General features: G+C 34.4%; 2 protein-coding genes, 1 non-coding gene and 1 pseudogene across 3 annotated transcripts; 1 reads left to right on the top strand and 3 right to left on the bottom strand.

The window, feature by feature from the left end:
* Positions 1–1,855: 1,855 nt before the first annotated feature.
* On the bottom strand, positions 1,856–5,325 carry LOC110698908 (clathrin coat assembly protein AP180-like). The gene is made up of 2 exons (XM_021876411.1): positions 4,621–5,325; positions 1,856–3,954 (listed from the first exon to the last, which is right to left on the bottom strand). The coding sequence occupies exons 1-2, from the start codon at positions 5,193–5,195 to the stop codon at positions 2,052–2,054; spliced, it is 2,478 nt and encodes an 825-aa protein (XP_021732103.1). The 5' UTR covers positions 5,196–5,325; the 3' UTR covers positions 1,856–2,051.
* A 3,355-nt stretch (positions 5,326–8,680) lies between these two features.
* Positions 8,681–10,611, top strand: LOC110698907 (annotated as a pseudogene).
* A 1,570-nt stretch (positions 10,612–12,181) lies between these two features.
* Positions 12,182–12,254, bottom strand: TRNAR-ACG. The gene has a single exon. It is a non-coding gene; the product is annotated as a tRNA-Arg (tRNA).
* Positions 12,255–14,030: 1,776 nt separating this feature from the next.
* LOC110698455 (protein RADIALIS-like 4) lies at positions 14,031–16,203 on the bottom strand. The gene is made up of 2 exons (XM_021875887.1): positions 15,539–16,203; positions 14,031–14,236 (listed from the first exon to the last, which is right to left on the bottom strand). Exons 1-2 carry the CDS (start codon positions 15,799–15,801, stop codon positions 14,209–14,211), a joined length of 291 nt encoding a protein of 96 aa, XP_021731579.1. The 5' UTR covers positions 15,802–16,203; the 3' UTR covers positions 14,031–14,208.
* Between the last annotated feature and the right edge of the window lie 707 nt (positions 16,204–16,910).

The raw sequence follows: 16,910 nt of genomic DNA, 5'->3' as shown, positions 1-16,910 counted from the left end.
TCTTCAATCTTTAGCAGACGAACAAACAAAGAAGTTAAACCTAATAAAATAAACACCATCATAAAAATGGGTTCCATTTATTGAAAGCAAATAAAAAGTTTTTTGGGACTTACCATAGGTAAAAACATCGGTGGAAGCTCCTACAAAAATATACAATTGAGATCAGAAGAAAAGAGATGAAAAAGAAAGAGAGAAAAAGAGAAGAGTGAAGGAAAACCTTCAAAAAATGTAGAAAAAAATCTAGCAATGGAGGCTAGAAAAATCCTCCCAAGGAAAAACCTAGTGGGAACCAAAAAACCCTACCAAGGAGAAAACCTAGAGAGAAATGCAATGAATTGGAATCAAACTTAATAATAAGTATTGTATAAGACGGACTTACGTTAATTTTATTATAAAACGGTTAATTTAAAGGTAACTTAACAATTTTATAGTAACTTTAATCCTTTTATAGATAACTTTTAATTTACCATGTATAATGAGTTTGATTGTATTTTAGTGTGTAATTTCTAATAGATATGTGCTATGAATGTTAATATGATAAGTATAATACATTATAATATTTATAAGTGTCTTTTAAGGGTAAAATTTATGTTAGGAAAATGGTAACTTTTGCAGTGTATAAGAGTAATTGTAAACACTTTTAGGGTAACTTTAACCCGTCTTACAATACTTTAATAATAGTCTACTATATTCAAAAATTTGTGCAAATCTAATTATCAAAGCACACAATCATGAGGTTGTGAAATCATATTTCACTAGGAGTTCATTAGGGTGGAGATTCTTTCACTCATCCTTCTCACTTTTAAGGGATTTTGTTCGCTACTCCAGATTGGTTTGCTTTGTGTGATGCGCTGGCTCAGTATAGCTTTCTTACCATTAAAAAAAAGGAAAATGATAAACATAGCACTTAGGCCTATGTATAAGAAGATTAAAAAGGAAATATTGAGGATAGATTAACATTAATCACACTGATTTGCGCGTGATTTTATCATAAGTTTCCATTTTAATTCCATTTTAGAAAGTATATATAATGTTTATATATAGCCCAAGGGCTACATATATCATTATCCTTAAAAAAAAAAAGGAAAAATAAAAAACATAAATGAGCAAAGAAATTCTCCGGGCCATCGTAAGGAACATAATTAATGTTGGGTCCTTCCGCATTAAAATCTTAAGAATTTATTGGGCTTGGACGCTTGGTATATGACTTTTCAAACCATCTTTCTTGAAGTTCAGGCTTTAGGTTATTTTCCCTCTCTTATGGGCCTGACAAGCATTATTCCAAGCTTTTACCTTCTTATACTTCGTACATGATTAGAGCTGTTCACTAATCTTAAAATTTAGTCAAATTAGACAAATTTTGGAAAAAATTGTAGACCGGAGATCGATTCGGCCACAGCCTTGAACATTGATCGAAACATTTTCATTAAATAATTAAGGAGACATGTATGTATTAAGGAAAACACCCTGTACAAATATAGTGTATATCATTCTTGTCTGAAGATACAAGTATACCACAACAAAGCTTTACTTAAAAAATCATTTGAAATGTCTAAACATTCCAACAACAGGGAATAAAAAAACTTAGACCCATCATACTATCTCCGTTTCTTATTATGTACAACAAAAAAACATATATTATGTCTCACAAACAATACTCCTTTGTTGCACATAATAAGAAACAAATGTAGTATAAACTTAATCAATTCGAAAGAATTCGTACAATTTCAAAACACATGCAGTAACGAATTTAAAAACTCATCAATACATTTAGATGAGTTTGACGAAGAGCTTTTTGCCAATTGATTGTGTACAATAAGAAAACAGACTCTTCACAGAGCTGAGGCATCAAAGTTAGAAGTTTAAGAACATTAACAGGTACAAGGTGAGTATTACATACCAAGAAATAGTACAAACAATCTATATCCTCTCGTGATGAGGACTTTCTAACGAAGTAACGATTCTTTCTCTTAGAACGAGCAAACTATATAGTACATACAATTAGCTAAGAGATGTACAACAAAATACAAGTTCATTATCATCGATCATGATCATGTTAAATGTTTAGCCATAATCTTATTCTGATTTTGCAACCACAATTGTTGTTGTTGCATTATGTTTTGTTGATCAAAAGATCCGCTCATTTTTTGTGGATCAATAGCACTTGTAGTAGTCGGAAATGACCCGAATGGATCATTCTCATTCCATAGATTACTTTGTTGATGTTGATCCATATCCAAACTCGTTGCGAGAAATGTGGGGGTTGCTTGGAGCTTAGGATCTGAGGAAGAGAAGAAATCATCACTTCCAACTTGACCAAAAGGAACAATTGCATTCATAGCATTTGCACTTCCATCCCCTGAGTCTGCAGGAAAAGTTGGTGGTACTGTTGTACTGCTATATCCGCTAAAACAATCGAAGTTTTCCGAAAAGGCTGATGAATTCGTACTTAGATTACTCCCGTACCTAGCATGATGTATTGTTGGTTTACCTATACTAGCATTCACATTGTGAAATGAAACCGAAAAGGGTGATGAACTGAAATCAGTACTCGCGAACCTAGCATGATGAGTAGTGGGTACAAAACTGGCTTTGTTATAAGTAGGAGGCATCCCAGCAGTATTAGCTTGGCCGAAGTTATCTATAACAGATGTCGAAAGACTTCGATTGTGCTCACCGTGTCCACCGTGAGTTACAAGCGATATGTTGGTGCTGGAACTGAAATTACTGCTTCTACCAGGGTCATCGAACAAGTCTAGTTGATGATTATTATCGGTGTTGACATTGCCAAGTTCGGGATGAAAAGTTAATGGTAAACCGGCCTCGAATGTGCTTTGCGGAGTAGCGCTTCCAACACTGACACCTAAATCAGTAGGAAAACCACTATCTGAGAAGCTTCCATTTGTACAGCCGGGTCCAAAACTAGTATAACCAAAACTTCCTAACTCGTTGATGGGTTCGCTATTTTGAGCTCCGAAGGGACTATTTAAATCAACTGAATCCTGTAAAAATGGGTTATAGGTGTGGTCGTCGGGTAGGGGAGTATACAATGAGGTACTAGGAGCATTGAAATCGCTGGAAAAATCAACCTCGAACCCATTGTTATTACTTGCAACACTACTATCAACGTTGTGATCGTTATTAGTAGTTTCGGTTGAAGGTTGATTTGTTGCTGTTTCAAATAAAACCAACTCCCAACCTTGTCCTGACTCTTCTGAGGGCGAAGTTAGTCCTTCATTGTTAGACTCCTCGACGATTTGCTGTTGAAGATCGGTGGGAGGAGATGGATCGTCTAATGATAAAAGATCCAACACCGAGTTGATCCCTCGATGATCAATTGGTTCAGATCTTACTGAAGCAGTGTCATTTGCACTATATGATTCTTCAAGTTGTGGTGGCTTCTCCCTACCAGGGTCCGAATACCTCTTGGGGCTAAACCCGTGATCCCCACCTATAAGGTCCTCGAGGGAGGTGCATTGGGACTCACCATACTCGGACCTCCTCACGGAGTCTGACTCCGAGTTTGGGCTAAGTGAGGGGAGGTAGTGTCCACTTCCTCCAGGTGTTCTACGACCGATAGTCCCAGGAAAAGAAGACTGGTCCTTAAGGAACTCTTGTAAGGTCTCTACCAATTCTTCGGATATTTTTTGGACACTAGGATACTCTGAGGTTCTACCAACTCCTATGCTCTTGCACAAGTCGTAGAAGGTGGCAAGTTCGCTGAATTGCTTAGAGGCTTTAACACAAGTTTGGAATGCGCTCACACAATTGTTGTACTGTAAATGGAAGAAACTGTCTAGTAATAAGGCTAGACCATCTGATATGTCACGGTAGAGGTCGAATGTTTCCTGGACTATGGCGTAGAGGCAGGTTTGCACCACTTGGTTGGTTCGAGCTGCACCTGTAGGTTGGGTGGCAATTGCACGGTCTAGTAGCTTCTGCCAATGTAGGATCCTGTAAAATTTCAAACACCAAGGTATATCATGAGGATAGTGAGATAAATGAATTAACTTGGTTTTTGCACATTTCACAAACTAGGTAACACAAGGCTATTTTTTGCTTGTGAAATATCTCAAAGTCAGAACAAATATACTCTTTCAATTTCAAATCGATTTATGAAGTCGTACTAAGTACTACACAACAAAAACAAACCTATATATATTAACTCCTATCCGCTGAGTCAACATTTTGTGGATGTCATATAGAGTTAAAAAATTCGAAAAATATTGCTAATTAATTTCCCTATTGTAAATTTCATGATAAGTTGTATAAAAATTAGCTAATTATCCTTTAAAAAAATTACAAGAGTACAATGGAAAATTAATTAACTCAAATTGATCATTAGAAAACATATTTGCCCAATACATAAATATCCCAAATTATGAACTTTAAAAGATCAAGCAATAATGTTTCAAATTACTCTTGCAGAGAGGCAAATTTATGTTACAAACTAGATTTTTAACGCCTTAAACTGTGTCAAATTATGTAGACAATATAGGAATACAATATTACAGCTTACAAGATAAAGGCTAAGAATGATTATTAGGTTTCTGCAAAATTCTAAACTCTTAAATTATTTTCTTCTCATAATATAAATTTGGAGATGGAATTGAATTATACCTGTCAAGGAGCACACTAGGCTTCATGTCACGGACAATAGGTTCATTATCCCTTGAGTAACCCTTGCTACGGCCAGATTGTTGGTAGGATTTTCGCCGTTGAAGCTTGCCCGTGAGGAAGCAATCAAGGCGCTCATCAAGGTAGAGGGCAAAGGTGCGGACGAAGGCGGTTAAATCCCAAGGGCAAGAAGTAGAGGAGTCATCACGGAAAGAGTTGAGATTAAGGATCTTGTACCCTCGTTTCATGGCATGGAGGATCTCCTTAGGAAAATGTGGGTCCCCATCTTGGAAGACCCGGAGGACTATCATTAGTGATTTTAATGCCACGACCCAATTTCGAGTCCTTCCTATGCGGCGTCCTAGTGCTCTTGCACAGGACCCCGCATAGGTTTCATTTGAGGACACGATTCGAAGGATATCTGTGATGTATATCTCATCCACTGGTATCTCATCGTGAGTTGTAGCCTTCAATATTGCCACTTCAAGGGTTGAGGACTCTGCTCCCCCAACCTTCGCGAGGCTTATGCTCGTTTGATCCTTCATGGCCGCGATTGCCTTTCTCAATTTGCTCGGCATTGTGGTTAGTTGTGGTGGTCGTTGTTTCAATTAGAAAAAAAAAAAAAAAAAAAAGGTTATTAGTCTTGTTATACAAGAAAACCTCTAGGAGAATTTCCCCAAGTTATTATTGTTGATTGCATAAATTACATAAAATCACAATGATTGAAACAAATTTGTGAAAAAATTTCTTTGTTGTTTTTGGATAATTGAATTTTGAGGAAGAGAGAGAAAATTTTGAAGATGTGATGGATTTGAGAGGTTAAAGAATAGGGTGGAAATTTTGGATGGTGGAGGGAAAAGGTAAAGGAGGGAAAGTTAGTGGGAGGCCATTCATGAGACACACAATGCAATTTCAAAGTTGGCTCATTTTATTAGTCCCTTAAAAAGTGACAAACACTAAAAATAAAATAGTAGATACATATTACATACTATATGTACGAAGGGTTATCAATAGGGGTTAAATTTGCCATTTAAATTAATTTATTTTGTAGGAAATAAATGTAAAATGGCCAGCACATACCCATCATTTTCCACAGATAAATAATACGAACTTAAGAAGTATTAGGAATGTAGTAAAACGACTTGAGGTGGTATATTGGACCTCCACTCCTAATATAAAGCCTTGTTAGATAATGCCTTCTTTGTGCACGTAGACAATACTAATTTCTTAGTTGTCCCCATGATCATGATAGATATATACAGCAAAATTCGGGATTGATATACTTATGATTATTATTGAGCTCCAAATCATAGGACAATCATAGCAAATGTTGTATCTTTGACTGTTAGATAAAGTTTTTTTTTTTTTTTTTTTGTATCATAAAGCGAGTGTAACTTTACATCAAATACCCCAGGATATTTTTAAATGACAAAACGAGAAGTGAGATAAGTGTAGCGAAAGTAAAGAAAATCACCTGAATTTATATGTGATTCATTATAACTTTATGCGCTATCCACATAAGGGGGTTGTTTTAGTTTATCAAATTTTTTTTAAGGAATTGAGAATACAAGTGTAGATTAACTCAAATCTAATGTTCAAAGAACAACATCTAAACTTTATCTTTCTTTCTCTCTTATCTAGTTATCCCTAAATACGATTATGTAGAGCTATAGGAAAAATAACTAGTTTTCTTCTCTATAATTCTTCTATTTTTACTCAAATGCTATTCAATTCAATAATATAACTCACCTTTTACCTCCCCTTCCAAATCCCATAATTTTTTTTAATCTTTAAAAAAATTTTGTATGAAAATTCATGATTCTTTTCAATATATAGTTTAATACATATTCCATAACTATTATGAATTAGGAAGAAGAAGAAAGTGGCAGCCAAACAAAATCTCCGTTATATCGAGGTAATTAGTAGGTGATTATAATACTTGCATGTATTTGCCGGGCCTAATGATCTATCTTGGGAGTGTACATATCAAATGTTAGAGATAGAGCAAAGTCAAAGTATGATTTAAATATTGTTTGATTGACTTTGTGAAATGAAAAATATTTTCATTGATACATTTTTGAAATATTTCATTCTTAATTAGAAATTGTGTTTCCGTTTCCAAATATATACTCTTTGTTATCTATATCACTGGTTATGTGAAAATAATGGAAATAATCTTGATTGAATATATATTAAAAACATTTCAATCAAACTTGATGAATTCCTAATTTTATTCTCATAACTAGTAGAAAAGTTTCATATCCTATTCCTTATTAAATCTGTATTTTTTTTATAAAAAATAATGTCAATATGTTAGTAATAGAGACAATGTAGGAATTTCTTGAAGAGGCCACCAAAGACTTCGTTTTCTAATGGAATAAAGATATAATGCGTCTTATTATAAGGGTCTATTCAGTAGACATCCCATTTACCAATCATGGAGTTTAGGTTTGGATAAATATTGTTAATCAAAAGAAAATAGAAACTGAAATCATGGAACCATACAACTTAAAAAAAAAAAAAGAAATCATGGAACCATACAACTTAAAATCTAGTGTTGTAGCTAATTATTGGTAGTAGCTAGGGGTGCTAATCGAGCAAGTTGATCACGAGTTAAGGGGTGCTCGACTCGACTCGAAAACTTTTTACATGTGCTCAACTCGTGCTCGCTAAAGTTTCGAGCTAAAAAAACCTACTCGACTCGTGCTCGTTAAATTAAAGTTTATTTCTAGTCGAGTAGCTCACGATTTATTCGTTAAAGATTTAACCCTTTTAAATTTATAGGCCTTTTTTTTCACTTTATATAGTTTTTTATTTTTTATTTATTATTAAAGATTTACTCTTTCTTTTTTGATAATATAAATTAATTTTTATTAAGTGTCAAATTTGTAATTTGTTTGTAAATTCTATATTAATAAAATACATAAACGAGTTGCTCACGAGCTTATCGAGTTGAGTTAGAGTTTGCTCAACTCGTGCTCGTTAAGATCTCGAGTTGAGTCGAATTCAAGTCGAGCCAACTCGAGCCGAGCTTTGACCGAGTCGAATTCGAGTTGCTCACGAGCTGCTTAACTCGATTAGCACCCCTAGTAGTAGCCACTAGCCAAGGGTGTTAAAAAACTAGACCGGATAGACCGGGTCAAAGAGAATTGTTCCATGCTCCAAGTCGAGAGAATTTTATTTTCTAGTCTAACCCAAAACCCTTCAAAAATAGTCTTGGGCCAGGTTCAGCTTTTTGTTTAAAAGTATGTAATGAAACCTCTATAATGTTTTAAAATATTAATATTACTAGATTATCTCCGTGCGATGCACGGTTAGAATAAATCTTTCTCGTAATTTATGTTCTGTTGTATTACATTGTATATGAAGATTAAAATTAGATATAAAAATAATTTACATTTAAGGAAAGTAAAAAAAAAAAAAATTGAACCACGATCAGACATCAAACAAATTAGGTATGTGAAACTATAATTTAGGAGAGAAACTTGGTTAATTGAATTTTATATAGACACTTATGCAATGAAGTCAAAACTCAAAAGTGTAGATTGAAAAAAAAAGCATTAATAATTGATGATGACATCACACATAGAATTGGAAGGAAAATTTTTAATGTGAGAATGACACATAGGATAGTTTAAGGGTTTATGATGTCAACAATGTTTTGTTTTAGTAATAGTAAATAGATGAGCTACTAAGTATTTTCTGCTTAATATTAGGCTTTCAAAAGACATTTAACATTTTTTTTATTGTATCATAAGGGGTAAAAGTAAAGTATAGAAAATACTCTTTGGTCTAATTGATTCGAGTAGGGTTTTGGATCAGTCTTATTGATCCGAGATCTGATCTTAATATAGCACAACCAGTTTGATTTTAAATTTAAATTTCCAATCATCGACCGATTAACAACCCTAATTGAAAGCATTATTGCGTGAAAAGATGAGAAAGTTAAATGAAAATTGTTGTGTTAAATTGTTAATTGGTCTGGCTGAACAAAGAAATTCTTGCAATCTCGCAGTGGTGAACAAAGCATTCAAATTGACTGAGAGAGATTGAGATAAAGTGAAATGGTGAACATAGTGAATTGCTACACAAGACAATGAAGTTAGCAGGAATGCGACCCAAAAAGTTGGAGATAGAACATTCATTTTTGGGTTAACAACAACACGAAGAAGAAAAAGAACAAGAAGCCTCTGGTTCTTATCCATGGTTTCGCAGGCAATGGCCTAATAACATGGACATTCCAAATCTTAGCCCTAAGAAAAAAGTATGACTTTTATATACCTGACTTATTTTTCTTTGGTGGATCCTATACAACAACCAAAAGTACCGAGATAACTCCAAGATTTCACGCGGATTGTTTTGCAAAAGGGCTAAGGATGTTGGGTGTTGAAGAGAAGTGTGTGGCAATAGGGTTTAGTTATGGTGGGTTTGTTGCATGCGTTCCAAATGGCTGAACACCACCCTGACCTGGTGTACTCGATCGTGGCGAGCGGCACGGTTTCGGCTTTGTCTGAGTCCCTTAGCCGTAAGTGTTTGGAAGAGATTGGAGATCGTTCTTGGTCGAAGTTTTTGGTCCCACAATCTACTGAAGATGTCAAGGTTCTTCTTGATATTGTTTCTTATAGATTCCCTCGGATGCCTAAATTCTGCTATAAACACTGGCTTGAGGTACTTGATTAACCTCCCTCAATTTTATAGTACTACATCTCTGTTTTTTTAATGGTGGCACTTTAACCAAATACGCATATCGAAACATGAGTTTGACCATTAATTTATCTATTTATACATAAATTAAATTATTATAGGAAAATTGATACACCCTCCGTTAATAAAAAATAATTTAAGTTTTAATATCAAGTGAAAAGAACATAGTCTCGGCTCAATTTTAGGAAAGAAAAATCCTATTCAATTAAAAAAAGGAAAATTTGCTAGAAAGATTCTTTTAAGTAGGTTTTTTTTGTTGTAATGGTTCTTTTATAAAAAAAAGATGGCACAAAAGATCATTTTATCGCACTTAGGTTGTGACGAGGGTCATTTAACCGAATTCCGATAGTTGACTTTTTTTCAGCCAAAAAAATTCACGTGCCTTGCACAAAAATCCATTTTTCCCCTTTTCCCTCATTTTCCCTTTATTAAACCCTAATTTCTTCATCATCAACCTCAACGCGAACCCTATTTTGTGAAAAAAAAATCATCAAACTCCGATTCTAGTCCCTCAAATTAAAATTGAAGGCAATTGAAGGCAAATCGAACCAGGTGAGGGGGGAAAGTGGGGAAAAGGGGAAAAAAAGGATTTTAAGTAGTCACGTACAACGCACGTGACTTTTTTTGGTCGGAAAAAAAAAGTCAATGGTTGGAACCCGGTCAAAGGACCCTCTCCACAACCTAAGTGTGATAAAATGACTGTTTGTGCCACCTTTTTTTATAAAAGGACCTTTACAATAAAAAAGACCTAATTAAAAGGACCTTTCTGACAAATTTTCCTTAAAAAAATATGCACATGCTAATATGAATCATTCTCATTTAAAGAAATTCTTCACTGGATTTCTCCCCTATTTACTGTATGTATATAATCAGCTTATTAATCATGCATGTCTCAAAATTTAAATATCATATTGCTGTGAATTGTGATGATGCCAGAGCATGTATGTCAATAGGAAGGAGAAATTAAAGTTGATATATTAGAGGCTGTTTTGATCAAAGATGAAGATATTCCCAACCATCAATTTCAGCAGGTCTGTAACAGTGTAGTGATCAAAGATGGAGTACTGTATAATTTTATTTTTTTCAATTCATGACTAAACACCAATCTTAACTACAGTAATTGGCAAAATTCTTATTTTTATTATTACCTAGCAAAATTTCTATTTTTTGTGTGTGTGTGTGTGGAGAACCACTATATCTTCACTTTGAGATAAATGAAATTAAAGTTTTTCAGACGTGCAAGCACTTACATTTTGTAACCCTTATATTGATAAATGAATCTTGTTTACAAATTTGTACCTACCCAAACTCTAGCTAGTAGCTATAGTACGGAGACATGGAGTAACTTGATGGGCAATAGTCCGCGATAGTATGTAATGTAATTATAGGTTTGTAACGCTTTATTAGCCTCTTAAAAAACTAGATAAAAGATATCTACGGAGTAACAAACTTTAAAAATAAAAAATAAATCTCTAACAAAGACACCCTATAAGTCTTTAATGAATAGCCAAACCTATTTTTGTAGCAAAAATACAGGTTTCTACCAGAGTGGCAGACTGAAAGAGTATAAATAAATTGTCAATATTTTGTTACTTGTAATTGTATTTCATTTTGGGAGGGAAGCAAAGAATAGTCAGCCTACATACAACTATACAAGTATACTCTTTGAGAGGAGAAGAATTTCCCGCCAAAACAAAAACATTTGAAACTCGCAATCGCGGCCTAACAGCGATTGAAGCAGATGAATTTCGGGATCAATTTCTCTCTATCAATTTCATCTCTAACAATCAAGGTAATGTATTTGATTTTGAACAATTTTAATCATGAATTGTATAATTGAGATGAATATATTGATTATCGCTTAATTGATCGATCTTAGGGTTTTAAATTCCCTCAACTTCATCTCTAACAATTAAGGTGATGTATTTGATTTTGAACAATTTTATCTCGAAATCGTAAAATTGCAAGTTAAATTTTCGCAATTGAAAACCTTAATCTCAACTTCAGTATCAAATCCTAACCCTAATATGTTTGTAATTCCAGAATTCCTCAACTTTCGCACTAAATTTGTGTTCGCGTGATTGAAAATTGAGGTAGTAGCATTGATTTTCGCCTAAATGGTCGATCTAAGGGTTTTGCTTCCCTCAACGTCATCTCTATCGATCAAGGTAATGTATCTGATTGTACAATTTTATTTATGAAATCGTAAAATTGCAAGCTGATTTTTCGCAATTGAAAACCTTAATTACAATTTCAAACTCAAAACTTAACCCTTATATGTTTGTAATTCCCAGAATTCCTCAATTTTCGCACTAAATTTGTGCCCGCGTAATTGAAAATTGAGGTGAATGCATTGATTTTCGCCTAATTGATCGATCTGAGGGTTTTCGCTTCCCTCAACATCATCTCTATCAATCAAGGTAATGTATCTGATTTGAACACTTTTATTCAAGAAGTTGTAAAATTGCAAGTTGATTTTTCGCAATTGAAAACCTTAACCACAACATCAAACTCAAATCCTAACCCTTATATCTTTGTAATTCCAGAATTCCTCGATTTTCGCACTAAAGTTGTGTCCGCGTAATCGAAAATCGAGGTGAATGCATTGATTTTCACCAAAGTGATCGATCTTAGGGTTTTTGCTGTCCGATGGCAATGGAGAATCGTTCGTCAATTTCAGGTCAGTTAACATCGGCGTTAAACCTGTTGTTCCTGTTAAGTTTTTTTTTTTCATCGATTCAAAGTGATCGATCTTTATGTTGGTTTGTTTGATCGTAGTATGCATTTTAGAGATTTCTGTTAGATAGATAACTTTCTGCTGGAGGTTGAGTGAAAAAAAAAACTAAAAATTAGTAGTAGACGACTCCACTGGGGATCGAACCCAGAATCTCTGGTTTCGTAGACCAGCGCCTTATCCATTGGGCCATGGAGTCCTTGTTGAAATCATTTAGTGCAATAAGAAAGGGAGGTTCAGTTTAGAAGGTGCTTTATTATGCTAATGAGTGTAGTGACAACTGACAAATGATTCCCATGGGAATCGAACCGGTATTTATTTGGCTAAAGTTGTAGTCCTTTATCTCTCCAATTATAGTACTAAATTGTTATGTATACACACATACTCTAATAGAGTAATAGTATTTGATTGACATTTTGACATTTGAAGTGACAAATTGGAATATTTGTATTGCGTCAAAATTTTAGAATGCTTGATCAAAAAGGATTTCAAAATGTACATTAGGATGATACTTCCCTTGATAAAGGATAAATTTATTTTCTTCACCGCCACATATTATCACCTATCAAATGGGCCGCTAAAGTACTGATTTTTGTAAAAGAGAAATATTCTACTGGTCGGAATTAATTTTGAGACTTTTAAAAAGATGGAAACTCAGAGATTAGATTTTTACCATATATAGTTATGACTCAAGTATCCAAATTACTAAAACAGATTTTCCATAGGTAACCAATTCGGAGATGCACAAAATGCTCCAATGTTTTTCAGTGGGTAATCTAGACGTGTAATATCTTGAGATGTGTTATAACTTGGGTACTCCTACATATTTTTTAACTTCTTGCCTGAGCTAAGAAACTGATTTCTGTGACTTGGTTTTATTTCTGTATGGTTTATTTTTGTTTTCATCATGTTCGCTCTTTTCATCTTAATTTTCTATATCTCTCTGCTCTGTAGCTTGTGTTTGTACTTTACATCCATTTTATCTCTTTTGAGTTGTTTTAAGGAGTAGAACATGCCAAGTTAAATACTCCCTCTTTCCTATATTTGTTGTCTCTTTCTTACACTTGAAAATCACATCACTATTTTGATTTTGTGCTTTTACTTCAATCTGCATCGAAAGTCAATTTGTAAGTTGGAATACTAAAAGCAGGACAGACAGAGTATTAGATAAGATAACAGCCCTTTCTATGATGCCAACCTTTGGTCCTAATTAAACATTTGAAATCTATTACCTTAGCCTCTGTAGCTCTATGATACACTATAACTAATCTAATTAGTATATTCATGGAGCACACCCTGTCGAGTGTCAATGGCAACTGTGAGTATTTTTGGTTATAAATGTGACATTTCTTGTGTAAAAATGGATGTCCTCCTTTGTTATTACGAACATTGCAGTTTTCAATGTCTTGGGGCTCAATGGGCCTTATTTTAACTCAGAAGCATCCTGATAGAACTGGCTGTGTGCACCTTCTTTTTTAGATGTTTCATGCCGATAGTTTATTGATGCATTAATCCTATAAATGTGTGGAGGCAATTTCTGTTTTAGCTTTTTTGTAGAATATTTGGTCACAATGCTCTTAGTTGTCTGATCTATTAAAATTTTATCAGGATGAGGAATCTTTGTCTAATATGATAGGAGAATTTCATATCATGATAAATATCTGTTGATCTTCAATAGTAACGGGAACATTATTTGGTATTAATGGATGACCTTTTTGACATAAGATATGCCAATCAGGAAAATTTAACATGACACACCGACATTATACAGTGAACTAAAATAGAACCTCTGGAATTCGAGCTTAAGAGAAAAGTATGAGTTCTGGTCAATCTATATTAATAAGTTCTATGATATACTTGTTTGCATTAGCTAAGTGATTTATGGGAAACTTATGTATCTAAAATTGTAAGATACACTCATGTTTAAGCTTCACTCTTATGTTAGGTGTCCAATTATAGAACAGAAAAGATAAAATGCAACAAAGTTTCATGAAATCAAGTCATTCGAAAATTCTTATAATACACATTGATACAACATTACAGAAGCCGTGGTCAAGTAAGACCGTTTTAGACTGCAGTTACAGGAAAAGGATAAAGGAACATGAGAGGCTGTTCCAGACAAAATCGTAGCTATTGCACTTGGTGTTACAACATCACTGCAACCTGAGATACCTTAGCTGCCTGGAAAAGTATGAAAAGCAAACAGTTAATCTTAGGAACAAATTCCTCCACTTTTTTTCTATATTTTATTACACTTGGGCTTTTTTATGCTGAGGGGAATTGGGGGAGGGAGCCGTTCAATAGGCAGCAATTTAGGTACCACCTTGCATGCATGGACTTTCATGCAACCTTTAAATTTGGGCCTTTGAAAAGTTTACTTGGATCATTGATGCTGTTTAATCTTGTTTGGTACCCACCATTTTTTTTGCATTACATGGCAGGCCTATATTCTAGATTTGTTTTGCTATGGTTTCAGCAATTAATGTTTTTCCTTTTCCTTTTTAACACCAACTTGTCCCTTGTAAAACAATAAAATAGAAAACCATACCATGTGTTTGTATAATTTTTTTTCCTTCCTTGTCTGCTGGCTAATGCAGAGGAACTGTGCTCTTGCAAGGTGAGGCTATTAAGGGGCCAAAGTATTTAAGTATGCCACTCCCCTCCACACCCCCCCCCCCCCGCCCCCCCTCCCCTCCCCTTCCAACTCTTGATTTTTAATCTATATTTTTGATTACTAGTTATTTAGGTTGATATAGGTCCTCTTCATTGTCCAAACCTTGCTTTGCCTCTGCTCATGAGTGATAATTTGGGTCATCTTCGTCAATAATTAAAAAAGATAAAAATAGCTGAGAGCCTGAGAGCAGGGCTGAGACTTGTTTTTTATTTTTAAAATATAAAATTCTTATACCTTTTCACAAATATAAATAAAGGGGCACAGACCAAAACTAGGTGGGATCTGGAATCAATTTAGGATGAGATCACATGTGAACTTTTATCTTGGACTTGAGACAGGATAAGCAGGTAAGAAAAGAATATTTTTGGATTCAGATTCTTCCTGTCAAAGTAAACAACCTATAATTGATAATTAAGCCAAATTATATGGGCCATCTAAACTCCCAAACTTTCCAAGATTTTCCTATCAACTTTCCTGAACTTAGAAGTTGGATCCCTGGTCCCCTTCATCCCTGTGAAATTGAACTCGTACAACGGGGCATATGCAACTTAAATTAACGTTGGCCTAATTACATGCATGATATATTTCGTACGCTAATTGTTTGTCATATCTTAGTACAAATTTAGCCAGGTTGATTTCAATAACTTAAATATGCATTGACCATGTTGCATTAAAGTAATTATTTATGAATGTGTTATACTTTAATCCTTGTTTCCTGATAAGTTCTTATGCATTTTATTTGTAGAATTGATGTTGATCAAAACTATATTCTATGTTTAATGACATGTTGGTTGAGACTTGAGACATACCTTTGCTCCTCATTGAAGTTCATGGAGTTACCGGTGGATTGCCTGTAGTTAGGAATAGGGACACGACCTGCCTCAATCCGATTGAGATCCTCAAGGAGGATCTCATAGTGCCTCTTGACTTCTTCTGCTGATTTCCCTTCCACAAGCCTGGCAACATTCTGCCAACGATCTTTGGTATCCTTGTCATACAACGCAAGAGCCCTCTCGAATTGCTTGTTCTGTTTTCCTGTCCATGGTGTGTTCATGTTCCGGCTTGAAGCCATTGTATAGGTTTATATCAGTTTGAGAGACTTGAAAGGAAAAGAGTGGAGAGGACAAGATTTGATTTGGTTTATTTGAAGGTTAGGGAGGGATGGGGAAGGTTGTTATTTGTTATTTGAAGAAATGAAGCTTTTGGCTTTCACGCTTTCACTTGTAGAATGAGGTTACAAATTAAGGCTACTTATAAGGAGGTTAAAAAGGGGTGTGAGGGGGAGAGAGAGAGAGAAGAAGCCAGTTGGCGAATCTGCTTATCAGCTAAAAGATGGAGAAAAACGAGTGACCCGTCTTTTTAGAAACCACAGGATCGAAATTCCTATGGAGAAGCAGGGCAAGAGAACATAAAGAATCACTTTCAAAACAAAGGGAAAGGAGATAGGGGATCTCTTCTTGGTTTCTATAGTCTTATAATTCCACTGAGAACCTTAATCCCAGGGGAAAACTGTTTATGTTTTTTGATTATTTGTTGCTTTGCATTATATATATATATATATATATATATATATATATATATATATATATATATATATATATATATATATATATATATCAGATGTTCCTTTGCAACTAAGGTCTTAAAGTTTTGTTGAGGTGGGGATGTGGCTTAAGAGAAACTAACCTATGCCGTAGGTGGGTCACTTTGATAGACTAAAAAAGGATTCATGGCTTTGTTTTTTCCTACTTCCTGATAAAGAAAATATTCTTCAAATTTGCATCTGAGGTTAAAATAAATACGCACTTTACTTTATTTTGTTGATATAATTGGAAAAAAAATCCTATGAAATATCTTTATCTCCTCTGTGATTCTGCTCGTATTCTTTATGTATGCATCTATCTATCTAGGATTTGCTGTTGGAGTGGTTTGCTTGGGGTAGATTTTTTTAGTTTTCTGGTATTGTAATTGCAAAGTAGATGGTAATGGCATGCTATAAACATTGACTTTTTGCAAATTTTTGGACTACAATCTATATTAGTAGGAAAGCATTACAGAATTAGAATGAAAGAGGGAGTTAGATCATATAGGGTTCGTTAAATTAGAGTTAGATCCTACTCCGGTGCTTATATTGCCGAATTGTTCCCTTTAATTGTTTTGTCTCTTGTTTTGAGGTTGAAT

The sequence above is a fragment of the Chenopodium quinoa genome, unplaced genomic scaffold (assembly GCF_001683475.1).
Source record: "Chenopodium quinoa cultivar QQ74 unplaced genomic scaffold, ASM168347v1, whole genome shotgun sequence".
Lineage (NCBI taxonomy): Eukaryota > Viridiplantae > Streptophyta > Magnoliopsida > Caryophyllales > Amaranthaceae > Chenopodium > Chenopodium quinoa.
The sequence above is the reverse complement of the archived record's forward strand: the minus strand, read 5'-3'. Positions and strand labels throughout refer to the sequence as shown.